Consider the following 19,167-nt stretch of genomic DNA (forward strand, 5'->3'; position numbering starts at 1 on the left):
AATAAACTCCTGAGAAAGGTATTATAGTGAGTTGACGGGTAATGCCAGCATCACCGAATTCATGTTCACTAGCAGTGGATATTGTTGGCTAACTGTTTCCTAGTGTTGGCTTGTGCTGGTTTTGCACTGCCTCCGTGATCGGCCCATATTCGACCAAGTGACAATGTCATGTGATGACGCCATCGTGTACGTCACCCTGTGTGAGTTCATGGTGACGTCACAAATTTTGTCGATATGTGCCGCCATATGGCGACGTCTTCACGTGATGGTGATTTTTAACATCACTCGTGTTGGTGCCGCCGCCGTCGACGGTCAAGTTTCGCATTTGATGAGGCATCTAAGGCTTTCGCTTTCAAGGGACACGAAAGTGAAACAATGAATCGGTTTAGATTGTTAAATTTTACTCTGATAACTCGAACATCGTTAATTTCAGCATCATAGCATTATTAGTAATAAATGATAAAAATTTAAGTCAAAGATTCATTTTTAAATTTTGCGCCGTAATCTCCGCGCATGGCGTCGCGTATTTCAAAGTGTGCTTTTCGTACTTTGGCAACATTGACTCTACGAAATTTCCTGAAACTTGGTGCGTTAAGTGTATGGCCCCCTCAGAGGACAATGTACCTCATTTTTTTTTTTTTTACCGACTACGAACTACATAGGCCCCAGTAGACGCCGTCAACATCTCTGACGTCATGGCGTTTGGTGCGAGAATTTCAAGGTGGCGTCGCTACCCGCATTTTCTTTTTGCGCGTTTCTTCTTTTTTTTTTTTTTCGCTTACCACGCGTCTTCTCTCGGCAAGCGTGGGTGACTTTGGTATTGTGATAGAGTGAGTTTTCTAATACGGGGAGAACAATCGGTTTTCTCTTTAGTGTCGCTTTAAAAACCGGTAACACTGAGTATCGAACGTAGTACCTATCGCGTTGGATGTGTACGCTCTTATCACTTCAACACCGCTGCCGCGGTGAGAGGCCTCCGAAGCTCTCACCTGAAGATATATCGTCCTCGGCCGTGCCTGTCGTGTCAGAAGTGTATAGCTGTGAAGAGGCCGCGTTGCGCAACAGCGGCGGGAGATGCCGTGCGTAAGATGTGGCGACGGGGGTGTTTTTTTTGTTCGTCGACCTTGTCGCATACGTGGCTTTCTTATCGGTGCTTGACCGCGCGTTTGTATAAAAGAACCGGCCGCGGGTGAATGATCGCTGTCCACCTCGAGCGCCTCTCACAGGCCCGACTGGTGCGACGTCTCTCTATCCTTTGAGCACCGGTACGCGAATGCGAATGTAACGGTGTTGAACGGCCATTTACGGTCAGCGTCATAGGGTCACGGGGTCATAGGGTGCATATATTCCTTCCATGTACGGCAGCGTCGCAGAGCGCCCTGAATAATGTAACGTATACCATCTATTCGAACCACCTCTTCGGTGCACGCGCATATGCGAGCCGAACGTCAATCAAGTCGCGATGTCAAAATCGCAACTAAGGCACGCACGATTACATTGTCAACAACGTCATCGTATGCCCCACCCACCTTTTCCCAAGCACCACCCACCCTGCCCCACCCACCGGCCTCCCCCACCCCTTTCCTTAAATTTGTATATTTTGTACAAACATACGCTCTAACATACATAAAGCGCTTTTCGTGGGCTATTTAGAAATGCGTCAGCGATCCAACATATGCGGCACGAAGCGTGATGACATGGAGCAAACGGAACGGTATTCCGTCAAAACGGTATTCAACGGAACTAGTTGGTTCATAGCTAGCAGTTCCGCTGCTCTAACCATGCAGTGTTATTGGCATTCCGTATTCCGTGATATTCGCAATGCCCACGAACTATAGGTGGCGCGCCGTGCTTTTCAAGATGGCGCCAGGAGGAGGGTCAACCCGTTTGCTAGCATAGGAACAGATATAGGACGTGCAGACGTACGGCCCGTGCCACTTTCACCGGATAAAGTCATGAGCTGCGCTGAAATGGATATGAGACTAAAATACTTTCCCAAACCATGGAAAGTGCTAAGTACTCGTCACCTAATTATTTACTGCGGTGTGAAAGGTTATATTTCAGCTCCGTTACCGTGCATAACGATACTTTGCGAAATCCTGTGCGTGCTACATAAAACTGCATGAACTAGAATTGACGTATGAGCTGAACGGCACTCCGAGGTAGCACGTACCGAGCCTGCCTGACGGATTTGCGGCAGTAGTAGGCCTCCAGCGAGTAGCGCCATCGCTGCTGCACGGGACCGCACGTTTAACGTGGTGATGGTTTGCAAACATAATACGCCGTCGTCATTACTTGCGCAGTCGGGAACGCGGAGTTACGTCTTCAACGTAACACAAGCATTTAATATCCCATTCGGTAGCGCTTGTGTCACAGCCATGCTGAGACTCTAGCCGTGTGCAATTCACTTCACTCGCATGTTGCAGGTTCGATCAGCACGATCGAAACATGAATATCGAAAAGAATGCACACGTATGCTTTTCGCAACATCGAAGAAGTTAGCCGAGCGGCGTGGATTGTGGCCGTGACTGCACGTTCCATCGCTCTAACCATTTCGCTCCGCTGGTCGAGCTCGAGCGTGTTGGCGGCATGCGGCGCTCCACAATATCCACAATAATTGTGATACATGCAATGCACAAGAGGAGCTATGCTTTTATTTTGATCTCGCTCAAGGATATTATACATTAAATACAATCAAAGTGACTTACGAGTGTGAAAGAATATTAACGCACGAGGGGACGTGAAGTGCAACTCGCTCCTCCTGAGTTAGCAGGTGATGGTTCATCGTCGCTGTCACTCTCGGTGCTCTCACAGTCTTCTACGTCCAGTGAAAAATCCTTGTCGTCAAGATGGTTTCTTTCAACATCACTGCTGAACGCAATCTGAAGAATTTCCTCCGCCGAACGACTTCGACCACTCCGCGTCAACACGTTTATAATTAGACAGACGTCTGGGCGCGGAGAACATTCTGCTCTCAGACGATCAACAAGCAAATCGCTTGCAGTGTGCTGCCACCTGTCAACAAACGTACAAAAACAAGCGGCGCAGCGGTGGCTATGAAACCCAACACACTGTCGAAGGACGGCGTGGAAAGCGTTCGCTCCACGAAAGGCGTCGAGCAGACGCGTCCTCGAATGATTGAAACGTTGCTCGCACGATTCGTAACAGCGCTTTGCTCACAAAGGATAGAGGCCCTATTTTAATGTATCGCCAACTTGAGATCGCTCAGTTATACAAGAGCACATCGCGAGCCCGCGCGACCTCCCGCGTACAGTGTTATGGGACTCATGCACTACAAGAAACACTGACCAATGCTATATGCAAGTACAACAGGGTGAGCTTCAACTGAATATGTCAGACGATAACATTTAACTAACCTTCGTGGCTACAGAAAGCCTCGCGAAGCCGATAGTATGTGTACGCTCTCGGCTAGCATTGAAAGCGCGAGTTGCCACGTATTTTCACGAAAACTTCGCGTCTCGCAAGAACGAATTAGATTTCTCGTGTCACGGAGGGCCCGGTTTGTTCACTGATGCAGGGAACATGCAAAGTCCTAGTGGTCCTTTCTTGCCAACGCGTTAACACTGAGGCTAGCACAGCCGAACAAGGGAGCGAATGCGTAGTGCTGCCATTTTTTCGTCTACTAACCCTCCTCGAGAGGACGATCCTGAATTCCGTTTGGCGGCGCGACAGTCTATGGGCATTGCGAATACGGCATAGGCCTCTTGCTTATGTGAGGCAATGTGGCCAGACGATCGAAGCGTCTCAGAAAGTGTGTGTAGTCATCGTCTGGCAACCCGGTATTACGCAAGAGGCCATTGCGCATACTCGAGTACCGGGCACGCTAAAGCCCGCTATACTACTGTGTATCGGAGTGCAGTCCTTTACGACGAAACCCTTGCAATACCAAATAGCGCACGCATGCACCTGTAGAGAAGACGGCGCGCGGCTTATACGTATTGAGTTGGCCTCTATACGTGATGTCGCCACAGCTGCGTGTGTGTGTGTGTGTGTGTGTGTGTGTGTGTGTGTGTGTGTGTGTGTGTGTGTGTGTGTGTGTGTGTGTGTGTGTGTGTGTGTGTGCGCGTGTGTGTGTGCTTTGATCCGGTTGATGGGGGGACGAAGATAGTCCGTCCCGCGTTGCTTGGAAAAGGCTTCGCCGCGTGCGCGGTCGATCGATGCCCGACCCGCGGTCCCAGGCCGTGCGTTGGCTTCTCGGCAAGCAGTTTGATCCGGTATACGAATCTATAACGGTATAGATGTATAGCGCAAAGTTTACCACAATGAACACGGAACGACAAGATACAAGCGCTTTCTTGACCGAGCAACAGAGAATTGTGTGTTTGTGTACGTGTGTTTTTTTTTCTTTTCGAAACTCGCTTTCGATTCCGATATGAGCGCCCGATTTTGGCCTAATAATAATAATAATAATAATAATAATAATAATAATAATAATAATAATAATAATAATGGAGGCTACTCTAATCATTGACATAGGTGTCTGATAGTGGCACTCGCACCTCGACTTCAGTGCACCCTGGCGTATTCCTTGGGTCAACTTTTGTGTTTGGTCGCGCTGCCAGTGCGGATCTCGGAGGCCACGTATAAAGGAGCGCGTGGTCGAGATTGGCTCCGCCAGGTGCCGCAACGATCGCAGCTTCTCACAATCTTTCAATGAACTCGGTTAATTTTTATTCATTATTCTAGCATTTAATTGGCCTTTATCTTGCTTCAGCTCGTGCTCCGATATGATGTACGATATAGAACTGTTGCCTCGAACCAGAACTGTGGATTTCTATTTTTTTTTTTTAGTAGACTTCTTTCTGAATAATCGGGATACCGAAAGTAAGTGCTCGACCGGAAGGGCTTCCAAGGGAAGCAAGAGTGCCACTCATGGCTCGTGCCATTAAAAAATCGCAGGGTCACTCGTGCATTCACCTAAGACGACTCGAAGGCGAAAGCCATCTCCTTTTTCTACTCAGTCGACTGTACTGATCCTTCCCCCGGCCCCCCTCCGAAAGCCTTCTGCACCTAACGTGGTCCTGCACTGCCTCCGGGATCGGAGGGAACCTTACCCGGTTTTGCACTGCTTCCGCGATCGGCCCACCTTTGAACAAGCAACGATGTCATGCGACGACGGCATCATGCGACGTCACGTCATCTGACGTCACGCCAGAATTCGTGACGTCATGATGACGTCGCAAAATTCTGCGATCTATGACGTCATATGGTGACGTAATCGCGTGCATGATTGTTTTGTGCATCACTCGGGCTGTGCCCGACGCCGCGGGACGCCGATGGTCAATATTTGCGTTTGATAGGACATCTAAGACTTTCGCCCTAAAGTGTCGTGATTATGGCTCCCCTGTGATTGGCCAGTGCGTAAGCTTCTTCCGTTGTTCTCTTCCCTGCAGGGACCCTGGGTCGTTCCGTTTCTATGTGCACTGCCATAGCAGCCCCTTTCCTTGCGGTCCTCGGTGAGCTGGCTTCCCCAACGCGTTGCGTCTCCTGAACGTCGTCTCAAGGTAAGTGCCACTGCAGGAACATCGTCACTGTCGGTCACACTTCTGAACTCGCGAGCATACTCGTTATAGGGCTGGTCGGTTTATGGTCTTAACACTGACCGCAAAGGCACTTGGCGCGATACAACGAAATAACCTCTTCGTTTGTTTGGAAGAGGCGCGGGAGGGGGGGGGGGGATATATTTTGAGGGCTATCGACTATTTATTAAAAATACTTTAGCAAGACATTCTTATGGTTAGGTTCATAGTTTTAATAAGGTGTGAACTGTGCAAAAAAAAAAAAAGAAATATAGGATGAGGGGAAGAAACAAACAAACTACCACGTGCGCAGTGGTGTCTTGTTCGTTTCTTCCTCCTGGCTTCGTTTTTTGCGCAGTTATTCAAATTACGAAGACGTTTAGCACTGATTTTGTCCCTCCTCTTATTTCGTTGTTTTACGCAAAGTGGCCATAGTTGTGTTGTCAGTAAGACGCACTTCCAACCCTTGAGGCCCGAGGAGCAGTGCAGTGACGTGTAAACGTATTTCAGGCTGTCTTTTTGTTGTCGTTTTTGCTGTTGTTATAGATTGCTGTGTTACGACCGCCTCTTTGAACGGTTGTCTCGTGTATAAGGCGTCTCTCCTAACCACACGGTAGAGAGTTTTTAGTGACGGGGACCCCTAGCCGTTGGGTTCCCTGCACTAAAACCCTCTCTTAGAGAGTTTTGGTGCCAGGGACATTCTATTACAGTTTTATTGCCGGGGCCCTCAAGGGGCTTGGGTGGCGTCGCCGCATTGAGTTTCCAGCACCAATAGCCGTGACGTCATAGATTTTGACGGCGTCTACCAGGACCTACGTAGTTCCTGATCGGTAAAAACGAAGTGCATTGTCCTCTAAGGGGGCCAGAAACTAAACGAAGTTTCAGAAGATTTCGGTGAGCCAATGTGGCCGAAACACACACGAAAAAAAAAAAAAAAACCCGACTGATATCCGTGACGTCATGCTGACGTACGTGCGCGTAGATTGGACCGCGAAATTAAGAAAATAAAAGCTTGACCTTTATTTTTCTTGTCTATTATTAAATCTGCAATGAGAGGGAAGATTCCTGAACATGGGGCTTCAGTTTTTACCTTGAAACGTTGGCTCCAGCGACACTTGGCCGCGCTCAAGAATTCTTCATCTCATCAATTTTAAAGCTATGATTGGGAAATCAACGATAGTAGTTATTTAAGGTATTATATTTCGGTCTAAACGGATTCATTGTTTCCCGTTAGCATTCCTTTGAGGTGGTCACTTTCCCGCGTCTTCGCTGTTGAGCTAAGGACGCGCTGAGACAGCACCGAGGAGCGTTTGCGTGTTTGTTTTAGAGAGGGAGAGGGTGATCTTTCGCGAGGTGTTCTCGGTAGTGGCCCCGTTGTCGTGGTTGCTGGCCGCCGTCGTCCTCTTCTTCGGTCTGCTTGCTTGGCGTCGTCCGTGGTGCGACGACCGTTGTTGCACTTTGAGATGGGCGAGACGGAGGGGATGTCGCTCGTTGTTCCTCTTTCCTCCTCCTCTCGGCTTGGCTGCCTGTGGCCTCGATCGCCAACCGCGACGTGCCGTGGAAGGTCACTGGCGCAGCGCCTCGCGTTCGCTTGTGGGCCCGTCCGCGTGCTCGGTTTGTTCGCGGCGTGCGTCCGCAAGTTTGTGTTCCCCGCTTGTTTGTTTCGGGGCACGTAATGTCACGTGATCGTGACGGCGAAGAGAGCGGCAGTCAAGCTGTTAAAGGGGCACTAAAGTGATACAATAAATTAGTTTATATGGATAAATTATACTGAGGAAACTCTGGTGTCGTTCATGTCATCACCATATATTTACTAATAGGCGAGAAAATCAATGTTAAAAGTATCACTTTAAATTTCCCACTGATATCTCCTATTTTGACGTCACGGATCTCAGTTTTTTTTTTTTTTTTCCACAATGGCTTAACGAAATTTCCTTAAACTCGGTATGTCAAGTCTCTGGCTACCTGAGAAGACAATGTACCCCATTTTTACCGACTAGGAACTGCGTAGGCCCTAGGAGACGCCGTCCAAATCTATGACGACTAATGCGGGAACTTTTAGGTGGCAATAAGGTACGCATTTTGGGCTGGTTGGTTCATGATTAACTGTAAAACACAGCGCTAAAAGACTTGACAAGAGGGAGAGGGATTTACCCCACCTACTGTCCAGGTTCCCCCTTTTTGCACACGCAAACTTTTCTGGTGACATTGTTATATATAGCGCGAACTCAGGACAAGGACAACAAAGGTACACGAAGGCGAGCGCTCGTCTTGTGTACCTTCTGTCCTTGTCCCGAGTTCGCTCTGTAACAATTCTCATGACCTAACAACTAGCCCAAGCCGCCATTTTTATGGGTTGATGCGCGCGCCACTTAGTAGTGCGCGTGCAGACAGGGCGGCAGCTACGCATTGGCGGGAAGGACGTCTGCCTGTGAGGTGAGTATGTTTTCACGACGAGGAAAGAAAAAAGGGTGGCGAAGACGACGTGGACGTGTACTGGAACCCAGACGAAGGCTCCTTGGGGACCAAGAGGACGCTCGCCCCTTAAGGGGTATTCAGACGGGGGAGGAATGCTCGGGGGAGACGGGGGGGTTGCGGATCACGTGACCACGACGTCACGGATTAGCGAGTGGGCGTGACCCCCCCGCGCCTCCTCGGAGGAGACGGGGACGTTTTCCCCGAAAGGACAAACAATCCCCCGGCGGTGGGGGATGTGGCGGAATTTCTGGCTCTTGTTTGGCCACATTGTTGCACTTTCTCCTGCAGAGAGCGGCAGTGGGTGTCCAGTCTGCAGTTGGGGTCATCTGTAGCTGGGGTCATCGTCGTCGGCAGCTGGTGAAACGGGCGGTACAAGCCACAGGAGTAGTCTGGTAACACTGGTCTCCCCCTCCGTTCGCCCCGTCCGTGTGAGTGGGGGGCATTTGTGGTGACTTCTCCTCGCGAGTTGACGTCACTAGGCTCCGCCTTTACCCCCCGAGCATTTCTCCTCCGTCTGAATACCCCTTTACACGCACCTTTCGAGTTCGAGAGGACGTGTCGAGGCACCTGTTGGTACTACGAGTCATGCATGCATGGACAGGTTTAGCTGCGAGCAAGTTAGGCTTAGACTAAAACTGGCTATTTCGTTGCCTTCTTTTTTTTTTTTTTTCGCCGGTGCACTTGACATCGGCGCCTTGCACACTTAGTATGGGCCTCAAACAGTCAATAGATTGTTCGGGCACAACTAAAGTCCCTAGAGAAAAATCTAGGGACTTTAGGCACAACCAGTGCGATGTTGTGCTCTCTAGTTGTGTCGCTTGCAGAAGTTGCTCCTTTTTGTTGTCACTTGTTCGCGTGTGATTTCACCATGACTGTACTCGCCTGTTTAGTGTTCGTGTGTGTGTCCGTCTAACGTCCGATTTATTGTCTTACTGTGTGTATGTCTTTTTGACTGTAGGTCGGTGGGGGTTTCTTTTTCCTGTTCGTCGCAGGGCAGCTCATCGGTTCTTCGTTTCTACTTTGCGCTCGCGTGTGTCTCTCTTTGTTCGTGGTGGTGGTTGGGAGTAGCGTGTGGCGCTGGCCCTGGCGTCGTCGGCATCCCGATCACGGCGGTGATGGCCGCCCCGGCGCGCGCGCCGGAGAAGAACCAGCGTTGGCGGGTCTGCAGCGCGGCTGTGTCGACCACGAGCTCCGCCGAGCGTCATCAGGCGCGATGAGCGAACGCCAGCAGCACGGCCGCCAGCAGCAGCCGCACCGCCGGTCCTCTTCGTCCCAGGCCTCGGAGGCGCCGGACGCCGGCCGCAAGCTGAAGCGGCCCAAGAAGGAACCCGCGGCGGCGTCGCCCGCGAGGGCTCCGACGTCGTCGACCTCCACGCGGTCTGCCCCCTCGTCCCGACGTCCCAGCGAACCGGTCAAGGCGGCCGCGGTCGCCACGTCCGCGCGTAGGAACTCCAAGGTGCGAAAAGTGCGTGCCCCCCCCCCCCTCCCTGGCTTCCGTAGAGTTTCCTACAAAACGATAGATGGCTTGCACTGACGTCACTGATGAATATTATTTGCATCTACCTCGAATTTTCGCTCACGGACAACGCCAATTTTTCGCTCACAACCAACGACACCGACACCGGAATTTCTGCGAAACGAGCTCTTTAACGCTGTCGCGTTAACAATGTTCCAGTCGTGTTGTTATTGCATTGAAGCAGGTTCACCACAACGTGATTATGCCATCTTTACGTCATCAAAGCCGCCATGCTGGAATACCAGTACGTTAAGAAGCTGCGTCCATGATGTCACATGCAAGCTACCTATAGAGAATTTCAATTTGTCCGTAGACTTCTTGCCGTTTGCATATTTGCGGGTTTGTTCCTTCGGCTTCCCTAATTGCGACATTGCGAGCTTCTCATTTTCAACAAGATTGTTGCAGTATAAGTGCTGTAATTCGTACGCTTTTGTGCAGAGAGACATATTTGCATTGAAGGAAGTGGTGGCTGGATAACATTGGCCATGATGTGTTTCTGGCTCCTGCAGAATTGATACCAGTACGTGTCTACTGCAAAAGCACAGCCTTTGAGATTTGTTTCTCTTCCGTTGAAGAAGTGGTTGATGGGCACCGCATGTTTAGAGTGATAGAGAATAATGAGTAACGTTGCAGAAGAGTTTGAAGCCACAAGTGCAAAGATCTGAATGATTGCAGCGCAAGGGTTCCTTTTACCAATTTTTGTAGGAAACTCTACGCAATTTGCAACCCCCCTCTCACCCTGCATATTCATATTGTGCCCATACTCCGTTTGTTGGTGTGCGTGCTGTGGTCCGTCCTGTTGTGTAGCATGTACGTGTTCTAGAGGTAATCTTTGGCCTCAGCCAATCTTAATGACAAATCGCAGTCTAGAGGTAATGTTTGGCCTCAGCCAATCTTAATGACAAATCGCAGGGACACAATTATTGGACAAATTCAGTGGCACAAAAAAGAAAAACAAGATGAAAAAGTGCTTCTGAAGAATGCTTCAAACTTGATAGGTTGGTAACAGTCTGTGACTTTTGCTAGCCTAATGGTGAATTCCATTGGTGGATTCGGAGTGACCGACAAACTCTGCGCCAGAGCACTCCACTCCGGCGGAGAGCAATCAAAGGAAATCTGCAAATGGAACACAAGCGCCCTTGCCAGAGCAAATGGTAAGCGGTGCTAGCGCACATCTGTTTCGCAAGCGCCCAGCATTCCTCGCGTTTCGTGCCATTTTCGCCTTCATGGGTGCGAATGGAGAGAACAGGCGGTCGGACAGCGCATTGCATCGCACACGCAGTATGTCATGCTCTGCGCACGTGCGGTGAGCTTGTGACTTCCGGTTGAATTCGCCGCTTTTCATGGAGTAGAGAGGGCTGCTCCGTGGAGTGAATCTGGCGGCGGAGCTGCTCCAGATCTGCCAATGAAACATACAAGCAGCACTCTCAATCCGCCAATGGAACAGACTTGCTCCGAATGGAGCAGAAAAACTGCTACCGGAAGTGCTCCGAATCTGGCAATAGAATTCACCATAAGGGCACAAGGAAATGGATGCGGGCCTTCTCGCACTGCTCTTTGAGTGAACACACAGGTGCAGGGGCAGCACACTGTGGAGGGCTGTTGCGACCAGTGCGGTCATGCATCATCTGAAAGCTGCATAGGGGCATGGATGATGCATGAATGCACGGCTTTGCATCAGCTGTGTTGTCCTGGTTTGCCATGGTATTAGTGCCAGAAGAGGACTTTTCTTTTCGTACAACATTGTTCTTGTGCGCAAGTGAACCTAGCACTTGTGTGTTGCATGTAAAATGTCAGAGGTATCAGTGCCTCCAGCTTCATGGTGAAATCTGTGTGCACAAAATACAAGGACACAGTGCAGGGAACAAACGAGCACTTAAGGGTCCTTGTCTTTCGTGCGCCCTGAAATTTCACCATGAATAGTAAGCAACTCACCCAACTTTCAGTACTAGTCAAGCTTGTATAAAACTGGTATGATATAAACTGTTTGGCCCTTCGTTAACCTCAGCAGCTAATTAATGGAGCAATTTTTCCTACCGCACGGTTTACTGGTGCCTGACGTAGGATGGTGAGTTGATTGGATACCTGCGTTCAACACCGAACTTTGCAGACACGACCCCGGGGCCTTGCGGGCAAAATTTGCCAAACCGGTATGCTGGCATGGTGCACCACAATACAGAGCCCCACCTCCAAGTGACGATCCTACCCGTAGAGCTTTCCTTAGCTGTGCGGCCGTTCTGGTTGCACTTTAAGAGCGGGCGTGCCTGTGCATCAGGTCTTCCCGTGCCCCAAGCTTTACGTCGTATTGTGACTTTGACGTGTGAAACTCAAAACTCAAACTTTAAATCATGGCCAGCTGATCCTGTTTGTAATGTGGTTGGAGCGCTCTTAGTATCACTGGTGAAATGGCGAAGGGAGAGCCATTGGAGTCGAACTGTTAATGTAAGTGTTAATGTTAATTAACTGTTAATGTACCATTGTCAGGTTTTACAGCCTGAGCTGTGAGCCACAGTGCTTATGTGCCTGCTAACCTTGACAGCAGCAGTTGGGAGAGAACTGGTTAGGTGCGCAGCACAGGAGCCATCTTCATTCCGTTGTCTGTGCCATCCTCTGCAGTCCAAGGCACAGCCACCTCCCAAGCCCCAGCCAAAGCGGAAGCCCGAGCCGCCGCCGGCTAGGCACAACGGAGAGCGCGTCGGCCGCAAGCGCAGAGCGGGTGTTGGCCGTTCGCAAGGCATCCTGGGCCTGTGCGACTCATTCTCGTCGCAGTGCGACCTGCGGGGCAGTCGCTCTGCTTCCGCAGTTGTGCCGCCGGGGGCCGGTGGTGGTGCCCGGACGGTTGAGCCGGTCCCGAGCCCCGGCCCCAACCTGCGGCCCAAGTTTCCCGCCTTCCTGGCGTCCATGGCGGCGGTCGAGGATTGGCCCACGGCCCGCGTCCAGCGTGTCGCCAGCCTCAATGCTATGGCCAAGGTGCATACGCCACCTTCCCTGTGTCGCGCTGTTTTTGTTGGACACTGAGCCCAGCAATCGGAAAGTTGTGGTAGAATGTCTTGAGGGTGCTAGCTGTTTCATTCTAATGACTGACTACTAGATTCACAAGCTAGGAAATGGGGTCCGCATGGTGACATCAGAAGAAGGAAATGCAGAGTGTTAACTGATTTAATGAAACCTTGCACATTACTTGATATAACACGCAACCGCCGAAATGAGCAAGCACCTAAGGTACATATGCTATATCATGTGATGGCCAAGGTTAATTAAACCAGTTCGCAGCCCGGGCTTGACCCTTCTGTGTGTCTTTTGTGTGGTGCCCTTTTTTCAGACTTGCTCATTTAGTGATCAGTCATTAAAGAGCTGTGCACAAAGACAGATGACAGAAGAAAAATGTTTTGAGGGTAACCTTATTAGCACATAGGAAAACAGTGGGGAGCTTACAGGGGTAGCTGATACTCTAGTTCAGAATAAGAGAAGAGAAATTGAGTTGGACAGGGCATGTAATGTGTATGCTAGGCAACTGATAACCGATTCGTAGTGACAGAGTGGATGCCAAGGAAAAAGAAATGAAATGCAATTGGAGACAGTAGAGAATTGAGTGGTGGTAATGAACGTTTGAAAGTTTGCAGGCATAATAATTCTATTTTGCTCAAGGCAGGGGGATTGTAAATCGTTTGGGACAGGTGTTTGTCCCTCAGTGGATATATAAGTAACCAAATGACAATGATGGCGGTGAAACGTGCCCCCCCCTCCCTCCCTCCCCCCCCCCTCTCCCGCTCCTCCTCCATACGGTGAACCCTGCACATGCCTATGATCAGAACAAAAGGTTCCAAGAAAGTGCAGCCTAATAAACTTCACGCAGAAGGCTCCATTCGCAGTTCTCAGATTTATGAAGTCGACTGCCCTTCACGAGCAATTCTTTTTCTAGCACCTCCTGCTGCCGCTGTTCACTATACGTACTTGGTACTTTGTGTTCCCATCGCTCTCTTCTAGTTCTGACCTTTTTTTGCACCCGTCTTGTTCCCCCTCCTGTGCATGGTAACCGACTGGAACTACCACTAGTCAACTTGCCTGCCTTTCTGTACGTATCCTCTCTGCAGGTGCACATCTTGTACGAGAACGAGAGCCGCCCGGCCATCGTCGAAGCAGACGACGCGCAGGAGGACTGCAAGGCCCTGGTGCCGCTGAGGACGGACCACCTGCCATCGCCGTCCCCGCCGCCGCCGCAGTCTTCTCCGCCCCCGTCTCCTCCCGCGCCAACCACGGGCACCAGGCGGAAGAAGAAGGCCATCGTCGCCCGAAAGGTGATCAAGAGGAAGCGCGACGTCCTCGATGCCGACGTGGAGATCATCGACACGCGGCAGTGCCGGCGCATGGCCAGCCTCAATGCGCAGGCCATCATGGCGGCCAGCTACAGTCGGGAGCGGAGCAGCCGCAAGTTCGACAAGGAATCTCCATCGTCATTCTCTTCCTCGTCCTCTTCCTCATCGTCAACTTCATCGGCAGCTTCGTGCGAGCTTAAGGTGCCGTTTCTTTTTCTCATTGCCAGTGATTCCACTCCTGCGCCAAAGTGCGCCAAATTGTATTTACTGCGCCATCCTGATAATATCGACGAAATCTGCGACAAACTGCGCCAAAGTATCGGGTTTGGGGGCGTCTATCACCGGCAGTCGCACCGCCGGCGCGTCAGAACATGTGCAGCTCGATCTTGGGGCTGCCATAAAGTCACAACTATGGACCAACAGTTATTCCGCTGAATAAATAGCGCTCGCGCGTGCGTTCCGAGTAAGCCACTGTTCTGCAAGTCGGCTCGACAGCAAAACGCGCTCTCCGCAGAGGCTCGTGACGTCTAGGCCTATCGGTACCGAGAAAGTGCGACGGCGATTCATCGGCGGACGTCGTCTGTTCCAGAAACGCTGCTGATAGCTCGTTTCAAGCGTCGCACGCACGTAAGGAAAGCAATGTTCAGTAATAACTACATGAGTGCCGCTAAAATGTCTGTCTCTTCTGTTTCCGCACATCGCGGAATGAAATCTGGGATCGCTCACAGTAGATATATGAGACAATATCGAATTTTCCTTGCTTCGCGTTTATGGAAGAGCACGCGAACGGTGGAAACGCGTTGACACTTTGCCTCAGATATACTTTATCCATGGATCTTCATCGCAGAACAGCTTTTTCATAATTACTTCCGCCAGCACGTCCGAGTTTGTAATCACTCTGCGGTAAATACCCCCTAAAAGGCCCTGCCCTTTCGAGCTCACGTGCTAGGGTTCCAAGTCGAATTTTTTGCTTGCTTTTTTAAAAATGTCATCTCATTAGTAAAATCATATCTCCTGGTCGGAGCAGCCGCAAATGCGCAGCTGTCAGTAGCGGGCCCGTCGCTGACGGCCCACAGTGAAGCGGCTACGCCATGTTACACGTCCACCCCTCGCTTTCGGGGGTCAATAGCTAACGGTTAAAAAAACTCAGTTTCGCTTAAGAGCGAAGCAATGAATGCGATACCAAAAAATTGTATTGTGAAACGAAGTAAGACTAGCAGCTAGCTCTTTTGGATCCGATCTCGCGTAACTCAACAAAACGCTGGTTTAAGCGAATATGGCCCCTCCAGGAACCGAAGCGTTTTCTTGCTCCGAGTTCTCTAAACGCGAAGTAACCGTTGAGAGCACAGCAAGTTTACGAGCCGTCTCCTGATGCCTCGAGATAGCGCGCGCGCAAGCGACTGCGCCCTTCGAACGATGCCCCCCCCCCCCTTCCGCTCCCCTGGCGTCCCTTCATACTCCTTACGAAAGACGGGCGGGTCGTTTCCTCTCTGATGAGCAATCGACGGCAGGCCCGCACGCCGGAAGATATCATGTCATGCGATGTCCATGCGGCGGACACAGACGGCTGGCTAGATTAATCTCCGCTTCAGCCGCGTTCGTCGCCAGCGCTCGCGAGCTTTTACCCGCGGCTAGAATGCGCATGGTGATGTTATTAATTTGGACTTTATACGGAAAATTACGGCAACGGCGACGGCAAAAATCCGCCGAGAGTGTTCATATAATTGCTATCGCAAGGGTCAATGTACGGGGCAGATTTTGTGCCCCCCCCCCCTGCCCCCCTGTGCGCACGCCTACGCTCCTGAGATGATTTTTTTCCATGAGATTTGCAATGAATCGAAATATTTCTAGCCTTCACACGAGCCCCATAATAATACTGAGGTGCTTGAATGTTAATGCAATATGCTTCTGTATTGCACTCCAGGATGTAAAATTCGCTGCTCCAAAGTGCTCCCGGATGCAAAATTATCTGCTCCAAAGTGCTCCAAGATGAAAATTTTGCTGCTCCAAAGTGCTCGAAAACGGAAATTTTGCTGCTCCAAAAATTGCTCCAAATCAGAAGTCCTCGGTAGCATCACTGCATTGCTTGCTTAAGGGTAGCTGCAAAAACGCACGCATCGGGCCACGCGAGGCAGTGCAGTGCGACCTCGCATGCTCTTGGAACACACAAGCAACATCGAGAGAATGTGTTATTTCTCTGTCAGTTGTGCTTTAGGTACGCTGCATGTTATCACGGTTGAAAACTTGGCACGTAGCATTGACAGCTTGGTCGCCATGCCTCCTTATTGATAATTTGCCTGGTGTCACGCAGCATTTGTCACAAAATTGGGTGTCGAACCATTTCATGCAGCATGCCACGAAATGTGCGATTTCTGCCGCCTTTTACAAGCGCGTTTTTGCCTCTAGCATGGCCATACCCTTACTCTCTAAATAATTGTGCTGAAAACCATTCGTAATGGTTGTCAATGACAACGTTAGCTTCATTGAACTCTTATTCATCAGGGTTAACAAGTGTGGTAGCATTCCCGGTGATGTTTCGAGTGCTCTTCTTTGAGTACATCTTTTTTCTTTCCCTTGTGTTAAAGCATCATCGCTGATGTTCTAATGTGCACACAGCATTTGTAACCTGAAAGTAGTGTGTGTACAGCTGCTAGAAAAGGAAATGCTTGCTGGGTGGCAGTTCTGTTTTTGGGGGGAAGGTGAGCCCCCATAGGATTGAAGTTTTTTCTGAAGATAGTATATGCAGTCTTCAAAACTGAAGTTGTACATTCGCCGGCCGTGGAAATTTCACTTGAGCGCATGTGCCTTTTGTAATCACCCGCAACATTTCGCACCCGCATTCTTTGCAGTATGTCGATGCTTCACGCATGCACAAGGGACCGAGCTCCTCTCATACCTCGATGTAGCGAACACGGATGTAACGAATTGTTACATCCGTGTTATACCGAAGCAAATTAAGAGAGTAATGTTGTCATAGATACAGTGTTACGAATGTATGTTTATAACAAATTTTTGGAAATAAGGAAGTTATTTTCGTGTCAGATGCGACAGTGTTGTACTGAGGTTTGAGTATACAGTCGAACCCGTTTATAACGAACTCGAAAGTGTCGCGAAAAGTGGTCGTTATATCAGTAGTTCGTTGTATATGGACTCGCCCTTAAAAACGTGCGCTTTGTGGCCAAGCCGTTTTTTTTCCCTTTGTGCACATTTATTAAAGTGCTAACAACCCCTTCGGTGACATGCTAAGCCTTTTCGCGTCGTGAAGCGACGTCCGCTGCGTGCTCACGAGTGAATTAACCGCCTTTGCAATGAGCTGACACCTTCACCGAAGCGCGGTACTGTGACATGCAGCCGATCGTCCCTGGCTAGTTGCGTGCAGCGCGTCACCTACTTGGGTCGCGGAGTCACTGCCGGGCCGCTTGCTGTATGCCGTACGCGCGTTTGTACGTTCTTCGTGCTTGCTTCACTCCGGATCGTGCACGGATGCGGCGACTAGCCTCTTCGGTCAACGCGGCGAAAACAAGCATTTTCCAGGCAACGCGCACTCTACGTCTCCGCAATGCTCTCACGGCCGTGCACGACGATGCGCGGCGCACTTCAGTTGTCACCTAGTCAAACACGCAGTATACGCTCGCTGTCAGTGCATCGACGTTTCTCGGTGCCCGCGCTGCTCAACAACAGCGAGCTACTTTCGTTTCTACAAAGCGACGCGCACTTTAAAGCGGTCTCGCACGACGCGGCGGCGGCAAACTTGCGAACGGCAGCATGGCTAAGCATGGCGCGCTCGTACCGCCGTCAATCCGCAGTGTACGGTGTACGCCACACGCGCAGCTGAGCAGATATCTACAGATGGCTGTGATAAGGTTGTCGGCTATAGGCATAACGGCACGTTCATCGACGGCCACCACCTCGCCTTCGCTCTTTTCTGATGCTTATCCGCGAAGGCATCGCCGCAATCGCGTGGAAGTCGTAATCACCGATCAACCGGTCTCTGCCGTTACCAAAAAGACGGACGACTTTTTGCAGCACATTGTGGCGTCGACGAGTTTAGGGACGCAGTGAACCTTTTTGCGATGGAAAGTTATCGCGGTTATCACTTCTTGCACTTATGCCTTCTTGCGTTCCAAGGCATTGTTTGATTCATCGCAGGCTACAGAGAACGGCGTCAGGAAAGGTCACCGTGCGAAAGCTGACCGCAAGGCTTCATGCTGCCTACTATTTTTTTTTTTTCCTCATTGCCATTCTACCACTGAAGAAATGCCTGGAAAGTGAGCGACCTCGCTCGCAGCGTCCGAAATCTGCGTGCTGTGCTCGCCGATCTGGGTATCTTAGTCGCGAGTAAACGGGAGCGGGGCACATGCGAGCGCGCGCCCCTGATCACGCTTTAGAAGGCATGCTTTCACTTTTTTTCGCTTCGTATGCGCCATATTTTTACTGCAACCGCGTCTGGAGTGTTCGTTGTAAAAGTAGGAGGCTTTGAAAAATGTTCGCTATATCTGCACGCAGCTTCAACGGTTAGCATACGAAAATCGTAAGTGCACCCAAATATGGTCGTTATAACCGATAGATCGTTATATGTGGGATCGTTATAAGTGGGTTTGACTGTAAATGGGAATTCTAGAGACATGGAATCAGTCATGGGCACGTTACCAGTAAAAAGTAACAGTGTTACAGTTACAGTTACCTAAGCCAAAAAAGTAACTCTGTTACAGTTACAGTTACAGAGTTTCCGAAAGTAACTTGTTACAGTTACAGTTACTGTGCAAAAGTAACGTCGTTACTTTTCCGTTACTGTATAAAATAATAGATAACAAATCAAATTATCGAATTTATTTAATAAGGGTTGCACGTCGTAAAACCCTAGACGAAAGAAACATAAAAGGGGGCCCAACACCAGCAATCACTTTGAAGGCCTCTTACTTGAAGTGGAAAACGTGGTTGATGTACTGGAACGACGGCAGTATATCCTAAGACGTTTATTAACTATACCCAGAAGCGCATGCGAAGAGCAGCGGGGAGTGCATCACGAGTGGTTACGACGTCCATTGTGTCTGCTCCATATGTTTAAGGCGTGTCAGACTCTGTTCGGAGAGCTTGCGGTCCGCTGGGCATACAAACCGTTTTTAAGTCCCGTTATTATACCTTGGAACATGACAACGTGTATTCACGAAATCCTAAGACTGCACACCTGCGGATGATCATGGCGTTATCTAAAAGAGCGATGCGGGGATCGGCGAAACGGGCAGGAAATGATCAACGAGGCCTAAAGAACTCAAGCGGAATGTCGCTAAAGCAACCCATGCAACGCGTTCTAAGA

General features: G+C 50.1%; 1 protein-coding gene across 6 annotated transcripts in view; it reads left to right on the top strand.

Moving 5' to 3' along the window:
• Nucleotides 1-19,167, top strand: part of LOC119374742 (proteoglycan 4) — a 213,212-nt gene that overhangs the window by 172,591 nt on the left and 21,454 nt on the right. For 5 of the 6 annotated variants that reach the window (XR_005180283.2, XM_037644928.2, XM_037644926.2 and 2 more), the window contains 4 exons: nucleotides 5,415-5,525; nucleotides 9,011-9,474; nucleotides 12,151-12,504; nucleotides 13,629-14,051. Coding sequence is in view for 5 of the 6 variants with exons in the window: in XM_037644928.2 (XP_037500856.1) it covers nucleotides 9,232-9,474; nucleotides 12,151-12,504; nucleotides 13,629-14,051 (1,020 nt within the window). In the remaining variant the exon portion in view is untranslated. The remainder of the gene's footprint in view (nucleotides 1-5,414; nucleotides 5,526-9,010; nucleotides 9,475-12,150; nucleotides 12,505-13,628; nucleotides 14,052-19,167) is intronic. The other variant, XM_049420431.1, reaches the window with a different exon arrangement.

This window comes from Rhipicephalus sanguineus, chromosome 11 (genome assembly GCF_013339695.2).
Source record: "Rhipicephalus sanguineus isolate Rsan-2018 chromosome 11, BIME_Rsan_1.4, whole genome shotgun sequence".
Lineage (NCBI taxonomy): Eukaryota > Metazoa > Arthropoda > Arachnida > Ixodida > Ixodidae > Rhipicephalus > Rhipicephalus sanguineus.